Source organism: Aphelocoma coerulescens, chromosome 4A, assembly GCF_041296385.1.
Source record: "Aphelocoma coerulescens isolate FSJ_1873_10779 chromosome 4A, UR_Acoe_1.0, whole genome shotgun sequence".
Classification (NCBI taxonomy): domain Eukaryota; kingdom Metazoa; phylum Chordata; class Aves; order Passeriformes; family Corvidae; genus Aphelocoma; species Aphelocoma coerulescens.
The window spans coordinates 20,564,888-20,577,282 of NC_091018.1; the positions used below are offsets into that span (position 1 = coordinate 20,564,888).

The 12,395-nt window shown below is 50.4% G+C and overlaps 1 protein-coding gene across 8 annotated transcripts in view; it reads right to left on the minus strand.

Annotated features, from left to right (window-relative positions):
* The window catches only part of ARHGEF9 (Cdc42 guanine nucleotide exchange factor 9), a 193,059-nt gene that overhangs the window by 163,470 nt on the left and 17,194 nt on the right, over positions 1-12,395 (minus strand). For 6 of the 8 annotated variants that reach the window (XM_069015708.1, XM_069015709.1, XM_069015713.1 and 3 more), the window contains one exon: positions 681-3,403. In XM_069015708.1, coding sequence (XP_068871809.1) covers positions 681-3,335 — 2,655 coding nt within the window. In that variant the 5' untranslated portion in view covers positions 3,336-3,403. Of the gene's footprint in view, positions 1-680; positions 3,404-5,205; positions 5,308-12,395 lie in introns of those variants that run through there. The other 2 variants (XM_069015714.1, XM_069015716.1) reach the window with 2 other exon arrangements.

Sequence of the window (12,395 nt, forward strand, 5' to 3'; positions counted from 1 at the left end):
CCAGCAGGTACCCAAAAGAACCCTAAAGCTGGGCTTCACACTGGCTCCACAGGACTTCTGAGCTTTCCCAGCAATAAGCCGGACAAGACAGATTTGTAACACCTAGAATTTAGTCCAAAATGCAATGTCCACTGCAATGTTCTGAGGATTTTAAGGGCTTTGAAAGACTTGCTTGTACCAGACAGGAACGTCCTGCCGTGATTGGAGCCACCAGCATTGCCCACCTCTCATTCATCACCCACTCCATCACTCCTACAATACCCAGCAGTATTTAGGTAGGAAAACACAGAGGCCAAAGTGCAATTGCTGAATTCTGTTTGCCCACAGAGCACCTAACTCTCAATTTGGCAAAACCCCTCTTCTTAGGAGCTTCTACTTCAAATGAACTTAAATGCAGAGAGGAAAAAAACTAAAGGCGGTGTTTAGAAATACATAAACTGCTACTCCCTCTTCGAGAGACACTGATCCACACAAAAGGTCATAGGAGAAGCAGCTCTGGAAGTTAGTAAGCAAGAGCTCAGACTGATGTAAAAGCTGTGTCTACTGCCACCACTCACAGAACAACCTCCTTAACTGGAAATCCCAATGGGGGATGTAAAACAATGCTTCCAAGTGCAAACCAGCTTTGCAAGATGTACAACAGCGTGGTCTTACTGCAAACCTCACGAAGCTGCTCGTACCTTTCCATTTTTGAGCCGTCCAGAGGAGACAATCCTCGAGACATGCACTTGGAAGGGCCTGCACTCCGTGCTGCAGCTGAACTCTTCCACTCTGTCCATCACCTCCACAGAGTTTTGTTCCACAAATGAAGTGGTTCCCCGCTTTTTAATGCGGCCACCAGGCTGCTCCAAACCCTGCCTTCTCACTGTGGAGCACTTTAAAAAAGTCACTACAGAAAAGTCAACGTCGGCAACTGCGGAACAGCTCATGTCCCCAGCATCCAGAATATTCTCAGGAACGTCGTGAGAAGGTGGCAGGTCCCTGCCCACGACCTGACTCTTCTCCAGAGTACTGACAGTGTCTTGGATCTCTTCAGTCAGAGCTGCCTGTGGAAGGTGGATCAGAGCCTCAGCTGCTGCAGAGAAGTCACCACTGGCAGCTGGGGAATGGTCCAAGTCCACAGTATCCAGCTTATTCACAGGATGATCAGGAGAAGGTGGCACATCCCTGCCCCCAACCTGCGATGTCTCTGGAGTACTGCCTGAGTCCTGAATCCCCAGCTCACCTCCTGCCAAGTCTTGCAAATGCAGCTCAGGATTTCTCAAGTCCTGATTATCCAGTTCTGTCCTTGAAATTTCCTGAGCCACAGCTGGAGATGGATCCATGTCTTTAGCAATCACTGGTGCACAAGCCACATGCTCAGTATCAAGTTTAGTCAGTGATGTCTGTGGAAGGTGGGTCTGAGCCTCAATCACTGCTGAAAAGGCACCATCAGCAGCTGGAGAACAGCCCAGATCTGCAGCATCCAAATTATTGACAAGATCAAGAGGAGGTGGCAGGTCCCTGCCCACGACCTTCTCCAGGGTACTGCCAGTGTCCTGAAACTCCAGCTCACCTCCAGACAAGTTTTGCAAAGGCAGCTCAGGATTTCTCAAGTCCTGATTATCCAGTTCTGTCTCTGAAAGCTCCTGAGCCACAGCTGGAGACAGATCCATGTCTTTAGCAACCACCAGGGCACAAGCCATATGCTCAGTATCAAGTTTAGTTGGTGATACCTGTGGGAGGTGGGTCTGCGCTTCAGTTCCTGCAGAAAAGTCCCCACTGGCAGCTGGAGAACAGCCCAAGTCCCCAGTATCCAGACTATTCACAGGAAGATCATGAGAAGCTGACAGGTCCCTGGCCACGATCTGGGGCTTCTCTGCAGTAGTGCCCAAGTCCTGAATCGGTTCAGCGGGAGTCGTCTGTGGAAGTTCAGCCAGATCCTCAGAGGGGTCTTTGCTATTCAGCTCAGTGAAAGAGCCATCTGCAAGCTCTGCCAGGTGGGACATGGCTGGTTCTGGCCCAAAGGGGGAAAGCAATGTTTCATTAAGCCTCTCATTCCCACCGTCCGGCCCAGAGGAACCAACGCCTTTTGCCCCTTCCGTGGTTTTGCAGTGCTGCGGGGGCTCCTTCCCCGCTAAACTCTCCAAGCTCAGGTTCTCCCACGTGCCCGAATCCGGGGACTGCAGACAGGCTCCCACCGTGCAGAAGGCCTTTGCGCTCTCATTCTCGATAACCAAGCCCTCTTTGGGGGAGGCAACATCCTGCCTGCGGCCTCGGAAACTCCGCTGAGGCCTCTTCTCATCAGGGGAAAATGCCCTCGAGGAGCCTCGCAGCCGCCGAGCTGCCTCGGCCACGCTGGTCAGGAACCTCACAACACCCCCAAAGTGAGTGGCTTTGGCGGCACCGTTTGATTTTTTCCGCTGGCTGAGATTCTCCTCACATCTTGTATCAAAGTCAAAGTAAGAAGCGGAATGATCGGTTGTATTTTCTAAGTTCTGGAAATTGGTTTCAGCCCTTTGATCTGGGAGCTTTGAATTATCTTTGCCAGCTAATGAAATTCCCTTCAGATAGCTCCAGACATCAGAGCTCCTTCCTCTCCTGCTCTCCTGTGGGAGCACAGCACACCTCTTTTGATTGTCCCCTTCTGTAACTGCAGGACTCTTCATGTGTTCAAAATTCAAAGAGTCGCTCTTCCTGGCCGGTATTCTGTGGCAGTTACCATCATTATCCTCCCCGTGTAATCTGCCACTGATATCCCTGAGACATTTGCTTTCAGTGGTATCAAGTTCAGGAATGCTGATGTTCAGCTCTATGTCCTCAAAAGAAGAGTCCAAATCCTCGATGTACCCCGCGTACGAGTGGCGGGAGGGCCTCCGGCCATCGCCCAGCTTCTTGACCCTGTAGACAGCTCTCTGCCCACTGGAATGAAGGTCCTCCTCAGGGTCACACACGTCCTGCGCTCTGGACGCTCTCAAATCCACGTTCTTGGGCGTCCTGGAGGATCTTCCCTTTTTTGACGACCGTACCCTGTCCATGAAGGATGGCTTTTTTAACTCTGAGGCCTCAGACGTAACTCCCAGCAGGATCATGGACTGGGGTCTGTCTTTATTCGTAGAGAGTCCTTTCCTTCGCCTGACGAAATTCCAGAGCCGGTTGCCCTTGGTTGTCTTCTTATACCTGTGTGTCTCCTCCTGCTCGCTCGGGACGGCGTCCCCGGAGGCGCAGTGCTCAGCACCACAGGCCTCCAAGGCGTCCGTGCTCCCTTCCTCCATGTTTGCTTGGAAAATCCTGGTGGCAAATCCATTGGGAATGGTCACAGAAGCAGTACGCTGGCGGCCCTCTAGAACTTCCATCGCCCCGGCTCACAGGCTGGTACCAGGAGTCACGGATGCATGGTCCTCAGATTGCTTTCTTCACAAGACTTTAAGGAAAAAGAACAAAGGAATGCAATTAGGAGCAGAAAGCTTTTAGAAGACACATTTCTTAAAGCATCACAAGTCAAATCTTATCCCAGTGGCTGTGGTGGTTTTCCCCATTGATTCCAGGGAGGCTGAAATTTTGCTTCCAAACCATATAAATTTTAAAGCTACTTAAATCTGACTTGAACAACTGAACATTTAGTGACCACAAATCAACTCCCTGCACTAATAAAGTTACTACAAAGTATGCTCAGAATCCCACGAATCACCTCTTCGTTTTCCAAGTTGCAGAGACTCTAAATGCATCAGAGTTCACGGCAGAGAGGGAGAGAGGAAATTCCAGTGAGTGTCCCTGCACATGTCACTGTCATCTCCACCATCCCCATCTGCCAGGAGCCCCACCACTCTCTCAATAATTCGGTCTCTCCAGGCAGGCATTCAAAGAAAAGTCAGGATGAGCCTCTTCCTGGAAGCAATGCAATTCTGAAGTACTGTAACATCAGAAAACTCATGGAATACCCAAGCCAGGTTTTTCCTACTGTAGCGATGGCACCAGCACAGGAATCCCTCCTGGAACTGGTCTGCTCAATGAAAGCTGCTTGGCCACCACTCAACGCTACACAAAACACGTTCCCCTCAAGTGAGTTCCAGTAAACAGGATTAAAAATACAATTCCCCCATACAGAGCAGCAATGGAAACCATTCTGAACCACCTGTGGGAATACAGCTGAACTCCTGCTCAGATCCTAAAGCTTCCCTTCCACTGGAATACATCTGCCCTATCTCGGTATCACAGCTTCCTGGGGCTGGATCTGCTGGTCCTGGCTTTGCTGTCCACAAAGCAGAGCTACATGCCAGGCACTCCACAGGGCTGAATTCCCTCCATTTCTAATCCTACTCTTAAGAGGAAGAAGGAAGAAATAGAGAGCCCCCAAGACACAGGTCTGACAATGGAGAAACCCTCCACTTTCCCCCGAGCAACACGAGAGCCACACCAGCACTGAGAACAGTCCCCATATCTACTGAAAACATTTCAGTTTGCTATTTCTGTTGAAACTAAGGTTATTTATGCAGCAGCTGCTGCCCTGGGCATCTCGTGACTCTCTCACTCAGTCAAGTGAGTCTGTTTCTACCTTACCACCACATCTGTCTCCAACAAGGGATAACCCGTGAGACCCCACAGATGGCAGAGGCACCATGGAAGCAGAGCCCAGCCAACAGAAACAACCAGCATCCCACTTTTTTATGGACAACAGTCATCTGGCTTTCCATGAGCCCTGCCACAGGGCTGTGCCAAGTTTAGGGTAGCAGAAACGAATGTTTGCTGCTATGGTGGGCTGCCAGATGTCCATCCACTGTGCTGCCCAACCGAGGCAAAGAGGGAAATCAGATGAAAAAGCTGATGGGCTGCTATAGAAGTATGGTGATCCCATTCCAATCACTGTCTATCTGATTTATTGCCCACTGATTTGGATAACGAGAAATAAAGATAAAACTGACACAATGCCTGACCCCCACCCACTGTGGCTCAACTTCCCATCTTCTGAGGGATCTACCTCCCACCAAGGGCTGCAGAAGGATTGGGAACTGGGAGAGATATGGCTGGGACATAATAGCTGTCCTTCCTTCTTGTACTTGTCCCATGCTCCTGTGGGGCCTCCACAGGCCACAGTTCCGGTCAGGAGAACCTACTCCTGCATGGGACCTGCACAGGCCACAATTCCTGCCAGGGAGCATCCCCCTGTTCCAGCACCACCTCCTCGCCATCTTCACCAACCCTAGTGCTCACAGTGCTGTTCCTCACCTTTTTTTATCCTCCCCATCACTCTTGGCCATTTTTGCCCTTTATTAACCACGTGAGGTGCTGCCAGCGTTGCTGCTGGCTCCGCTTGTGGCTGTGATGGAGCTGCTGGTGGCACCGGCTGTACCCAACACACCCCACGGTGACACAGCCTAAATGTGCCCTGCCAAAGAGAGCCCACAGCTACACATCCTGATGGAATACAGCCAAATACACCCCACAGCTACACGGCCTCACTGGATACAGCCAAATACACCCGCACAGTTCCACAGCCTCACTGTGAACTGCCAAGTACAACCCACCATTGCACAACCTAAATGTACCCTACCAAATACACCCCATAGTTACACACCCTAAATGTGCACTGCCAAATACACCCCACAGTTACACACCCTAAATGTGCACTGCCAAATACACCCCACAGTTACACACCCTAAATGTGCACTGCCAAATACACCCCACAGTTACACACCCTAAATGTGCACTGCCAAATACACCCCAGTTACACACCCTAAATGTGCACCACTGCCAAATACACCCCACAGTTACACACCCTAAATGTGCACTGCCAAATACACCCCACAGTTACACATCCTAAATGTGCACTGCCAAATACACCCCACAGTTTAGCACCCTGAAGGAATACAGCCAAATACACCCTCCAGTTATAGATCCTAAATGTACCCTACCAAATACACCCCACAGTTATATATCCTAAATACAAACTGCCAAATACACCCCACAGTTACACATCCTGATAGTATAGAGTCAAATACACCCCACAATTACACATCCTGATAGTATAGAGTCAAATACACCCCACAATTACACATCCTGATAGTATAGAGTCAAATACACCCCACAATTACACATCCTGATAGTATAGAGTCAAATACACCCCACAATTACACATCCTGATAGTATAGCATCAAATACACCCCACAATTACACATCCTGATAGTATAGAGTCAAATACACCCCACAATTACACATCCTGATAGTATAGAGTCAAATACACCCCACAATTACACATCCTGATAGTATAGAGTCAAATACACCCCACAATTACACATCCTGATAGTATAGCATCAAATACACCCCACAGTTACACATCCTGAAGGAATACAGCCAAATACACCCCCCCAGTTATAGATCCTAAATACACACTGCCAAATACACCCCACAGTTACACACCCTGATGGTACAGAGCCAAATACACCCCACAGCTGCACAGCATCCCTGGATACAGCCAAACATGCCCTACAATTACACATCTTAAATGCCCACTGCCAAATACACCCCACAGTCACCCAGCCCAACCACACACTGCCAACCACACCCCACACAGGCACACAGCTCAGGGGGTACCTGCAGTTACAGCCCAGAGTTACCCAGCCCCACTACAGTGATGATGCTCCCTCCACACGCTCTGCTTTAGCCATCTCTTTATTCAGCCTCTTGTACTCGCCACCATGGAGGCTTTAACAAAGCACCTCCTTCCCCAGGCACTTTTGGGACCTCAGCACCACCTGCCTCCATTTAAACCCTGTAGCAGAAATTCACGCAGGAGCTGTGCCGTCCTGGGTCCCTACAGAGACCACAGAAGCTTTTGTTCCCAAAAAACCAAGGGCTGAGCAGGACAGTTCCTCCATCTGGTGCCTGAGGAGGAGACCAGCTCCTCATTTCTCAGGCTGTCGCTTTGGGATGCGAGTTATTCCCAGACATTCCTGCTGCAACTTAAAGACTAACACATTGGAATGGGTTGGAAGGAGTGGGGGAAAAAAAGAAGAGTGTTCAAGTCGTGCAGCCAACTGGCAGCAAAAGACAGAAATCACAAACAGTCCCTTTTTTTGTTTGTTTTCTCTTTCCATTTTATGTTTTATTGTTTTTGGCTGGGTGGATCCTGCATGAGGAAAGAAGATTCAAAGGGAAGAGGCTTGCCTGTGAAGTCTTTGGAGGGATGCTAGCAAAGAGGAGACAGGCTGTTCCTCATGTGTCAGGCAAAAGAGAGCCCATAACAAGGGAGAAATCCTGCACAGCCCTCCCCAGAGAAGCAACAGAATCCAGAATCACAGGGTACACGGGTGGCTTGAAAATTAAATGGGGGAGGTAATTATTTTTTTTTTAAGCAGCTTTAAACCAGATGTAAATTATAGAGCTGCCACCATGGAGCCAGACCCGAGCACTCTAAGCAGAGAGGAGACCCATTCTGTGACCAGTGCTTGATGCCTTCTCTCCATCTTCCCTTCCACCACAGCCTCACCTGAACCTCTTCTCATCTTCAAAACCACCTTGTTGGTGTTTGAATTCCCCCCAGTCACACCTGCAGGACTGCACTCACTGAAACCACAGGCTGACCTTGGCAGGAGCCAATTCCCAGCACATCTTCCTCTGTGCCCACAGTCCAGCACTGCCCCAAGCCAGCTCCAGCCCCGGGACTGGCACTGCCTCACCCAGAGCAAAAGCCTCCCACCACGGGGGCAAATTCCAGCCAGCTCCCCTCAGTCTTCCCTGAGCAGGAGCCAAAATCTGCTACGCTCCACTGCCTGATGGAGCCGCTGTGCAAACACCTGCAGCAGCTGCCTGGGGGAAACCTGTGCTTCCCATCAGCCAAGCAGGGCAAAGGTGGCTTTACCAACCAAACCACATGGCCTTGGAGGCATCAAGGCCCATGATGAGAAAATAAAAATTGAGTATGGAGGAGAACAGCCCTGAGAGTATCTGATGAACCCTTACTCACCTTTCTGGGGTGCAGGAGAAAGAGGTTTTGAAGAAACGCTTCAAGAACAGCTATTAGCCAGAAAACTACACCACTTATCAACCACATGTTTATTTTTCCCCTCCTTGAGCTGCAGTTGCAGATGTCAAGCTGTAGCAAGTTACCACCCAGCAGCTGAGCTGAGCTACCATCACTTAAAGCAGGGCTTTAACCACAGAAAACACAAGGTAACACAATACCTTCCACCTCTTCCACTCCCCTCAGATTACCTGAGCCCTAGAAGCCCTTACCAGACTACCTGAAGTCCTTCAGCCAGGTTTGGAGACCAAAGGCTTGTGTGTTTGCTCTCCAAAACACACAGAATCTCAGCTGGAGGGGAAGATGGCTTTCTAAAACTCCAGCTGTCAACCAAACACTGCCAACAGCTCCAGTGTACAGGGGCTGTGTGGGTCCCTACCTCGCCCTGCTCTTCCCATCACAAAAGCAGCAGCCCTTCATTCTGAAAATTTTACTTTCCTTTTCCAGGTCACTGAGGGGGACAAATAAGCTGAGAGTAATAAAATCCCCAGCCAAGGGCACCAGGTGTGTTATACAAACATCTGTATCGACAGCCATGACTCCCCCTCCAAATTCTTTCCACATTTTTTCAGTTATCCCAATCTCTAAGAAAGAAATGGGCACTCTGCATCTCACTCATGATTGCACAACATTCCCTTGGCAACGGGCTCTGCCTGCACGATACAGGTGGGAGTAACAGCAATTTTGCTCCTTTTCAGTGTGATTTAGCAGCCAGCCAGCAGAAATAACAGCACGGGCCCAGGGAACACCCACTGAAGTTGACAGTTCTCATAGGCTTAAAGGACACTGAATGAGGCCCAAGCAATCAGGGCTGACACAAGCCACCCCTCCGAGAGTGACACTTTCCATGGGCAATCTCCTTCTGCTGAGCTGCCCTACACAAGTTATCCACAGGCAGAGCAAACCCAGGGTGTTAAACCAGGTTAAACCACGACATCAGGTCCAAAGGCAGCAGGGTAGCAAGACCTGCTAGAAAGGAAGCATCAATTAGGAAAGGTCTAATCCAGGCTGAGTTTTCTCAAGAGACCTCAATGACAGCAAGAAACTGCTCACTTAACACCACACAGTTCAGGCTGTTTGCCAGGCAGGCACCACATAATCCCTGAAATCATCTTCAGATCACTGCAGGTTTTGGGCAACAAGCACAAGTACCTTTTTTAAAAAAAACATTTAGTGCTCTAAAGCACTAGGAGGACACTGGCAGAGGTTGCCCCATCCCTGGAACTGTCCAAGACCAGATTGGACAGGGTTTGGAGCAACCTGGGATAGTGGAAGGTGTCCCTGCTCATGGCAGAGGGTGGAACAAGATGATTTCAAAGGTTCTTTCCAACCCAAACCATTCTGTGATTCCAGAATCCCTCGGTGTTGTGGGATTCTGGAAAATGCATATTCCAGGTTTCAGGCAAATTGCAAATCCCTTCTATCAAGTGACCCCAAAGAACTATTTTGACTGGGGCCCTGGGAAACAACAAACCTTTGAAGGCAACAAAGAGGAAATTGGTGGTGGGGTTGCCCTTGGGGCAGCCTAGACAGCATCACGTGCCAGAAACGTGCTCTCCACCACAGAGCCGCTGGCTCAAAGCACCTGGAGAGTCCCAAGGTCATCCTGGAAAGTTTTGGAGCCAGAGGTAGAGAAAGTCTGAGGCTCACTACAGCCCGAGAGCAAAGGAGAAGCTGGGGGGTGCAATCAATGTCACAAAGTCGGTACAAAAGCCCAGCTCCTCTTGGCACCGTGACAACGTGTGCTGTGCTGGACGTTCCAAGGACAGGATCTGCACTCCCTGTGGAGCAGCGACTCCAGACACCCCTCCAAGGCTCTCCATCCCCCTTCTCTCACTTCTCAGCAGAGCTACATTTGCTCCCAAACCCACTGTCCCCCCCAGCGTCACACGGCTGGAGTGAAAGGCCCGGGGCCGGCGCAGCCCAGGCGCCGACAGCCTCGCCGGGCGCTGCCGGAGCTGGAATGCACCGAGCGCCCCTGGGGACACGATCTTCCACTCGGCTCTTCCTCTGCAGGATCCAAAATAACAAACAAGAAGGAGCCTTTGGCCATTGTTTTTCGGGGAAGGGGGGTGACGGGGAGAGGGCACGCGGCACAGTCTGCCAGAAGGCACGGCTGAGCTAAGGAAGTCCTGCCTGGGCTTCGCTGTATCCGCTCCTCTCCAGGAGGGGCGGGGGGAGGCAGGAAGGAGAGAAAATAGAGAACAAATGAGCATATAACCCTTGAGAGAAACCTGTCTGCTCTCGGAGAGCGTATTTAGCCCAAGCATGCAGCGCCTCTTGCTATACAAAAGAAAAAGAGGAAAGAAAACCCCGCCAGTTCTTCCGTTACCATGTTCTACCACTGAAAAAAAATGGGAGGAAACAGATGTTAAGCTCTCCAGCGTCAGGAAATTATCTCTTTCATGGGGGTACAGTTACTTCAGTGTATTTAGGTCAAACAAATAGGGAGAGAATTGTGACTTCTCCCCCTTTCTGTTTATGTCTCGGCAGACATTTCAGCCTCTCTGGGTGCCGCATCCAAAGACCAAGGGCAGCGCTGTGCTTGCTCACAGAGCACACCCTGAGCATGCAGCCTTATGATCAAGTCCCTGCCCACCTGGCAGCAGATCCCCACCCCACAAACCGCTGCAGCCCCTACAAAAATCCAGCATCCTCTGTTTGTGGGTCAAGGAGGACGGTTTGCCGCCGGGCCCCGGCCAGGCATGGCAGCACTGCAGCGTGATTGTTCATTTATTTCAATAGAGGTGGAAGGAGAAACCTGGGTGAAACATCTGCAAAAGGGATCTCCAGGCCATCAACAAGCACAGTTGCGACTTTCCGGCGCTGGGCTCCCCAAGGAGCGCGGGGCCGGTGCCCATAGGAAGCAACCATAGAATTGAACCAGCATTTTACATGCTCTGCAAAATCCCTTACACAGGAAGCTAAACCCCTTCATTAGGAGCAGGAGGCAGACAGGGGAGCAGTCTGAATCCCTTCCCAGTCAGGAGTGGACAGACACTATCAAAACACTGAGTTTTAGAATCACAGAATCATTAAGGTCGGATAAGACCTCCAAGATCGATTCCAACCATCAACCCAGCACCACTAAACCATGTCCCCAAGTGTTTTATCCACACACTTCTTTAGTATTTCCAGGGATGGTGACACCACTTGCCAGTGGCAGAAGGGACCCTGCAGCAATGGTCTCCTCCATCACCGAGGGCAGACTCCCAGACAAGCTAACCCCAGGCAAACGCTGCGCTCCCCGTGGCAGCAGCACCTGCCCCACATGGTTTGCACTGGTTTAAGCCAAAGCTTTTACAGTCCTGGATCTGCATTTGTGTCCCTGCTAATTCAATCTTCAGCGGGCAGACGGATGGATGCACAGACTGATAGCTCCAGCCCTGTATTTATAAGGACGGAACTCAAAACTTCAGGCTGAGTAAATCAGTTCACTCATGTATAATTTAAACATTACTTCCTTCCCATTTCAGGGAGCTTTAGAGTTTGTGCGGTGGCTAAACACAATGAAATTAGAGCAGGAGACTCATTTTGCCCACGGCCGAGGGAGAGAGAGAGAAAGAGAGTTGCTCCACTGCATCTGTCAGACAAACTGGGCTGGTGCCAGTGCTGCCAGGCAGGGACCAGCTCCCTGCAAACACCACAGCTCCACTCTGAGGCTTGGTGGGAGATGAGCAGGCACTGCAGAGGGGTGCCAGGCAGCTGAACAGGGCACCAGTCCTGGGCTCTGCAGCACATGGAGCACTAAAACCTTACAGCAAGCCAGGAACAGCTTTATGCACACTGGGAAGGAGAGAGAGCCAAACCCAATTCCTTGTGCAAAGCTGAGAAGGAGAAACTCAAGGAAAAAGCACAGAGGCATAAAAGAGGCATAGAAGCTCTGGAATACAACTGGAATGAAACAACGAACACAGATCAGTTCTTGCTGAAGGTGGATTTCAGACCAAGCCTCTCACGTAGCCCACGGCACTCCGGCACTGTACCTGTGTTAAATGTTCCTCCAGACTCACACTGCTGACCCAGGAACTGCAGCCACAGACTCACCCTCCACCCACTGAACTGTGGCAGTATCACCCCCTGCACACTCCTCCACATTTCCCCTTTTTCACAATCCTAAATTTTCCTGCTCAACAGAAAATAAAACTGAAGTGAGTCCTGAAGAGATTCAGAAGGATCCTGTTGGTATTGGCACCCAGGATGGACAGGGACCCCCAGGAAAAGGAGGGAGCCTGAAGAAGGGGTCATGTGCCAGCACAAGGTTGTTTGGATGCACAGTAGCTGTTTCCCCAACCTCCCCAGCTATTTGGCACCAACTGTCACCATTCGAATACAGAAATATCTGCCATTACATGTAGATTATTTAAGCTGTTCAGTAGTCAGTTGAAAGTAGTTA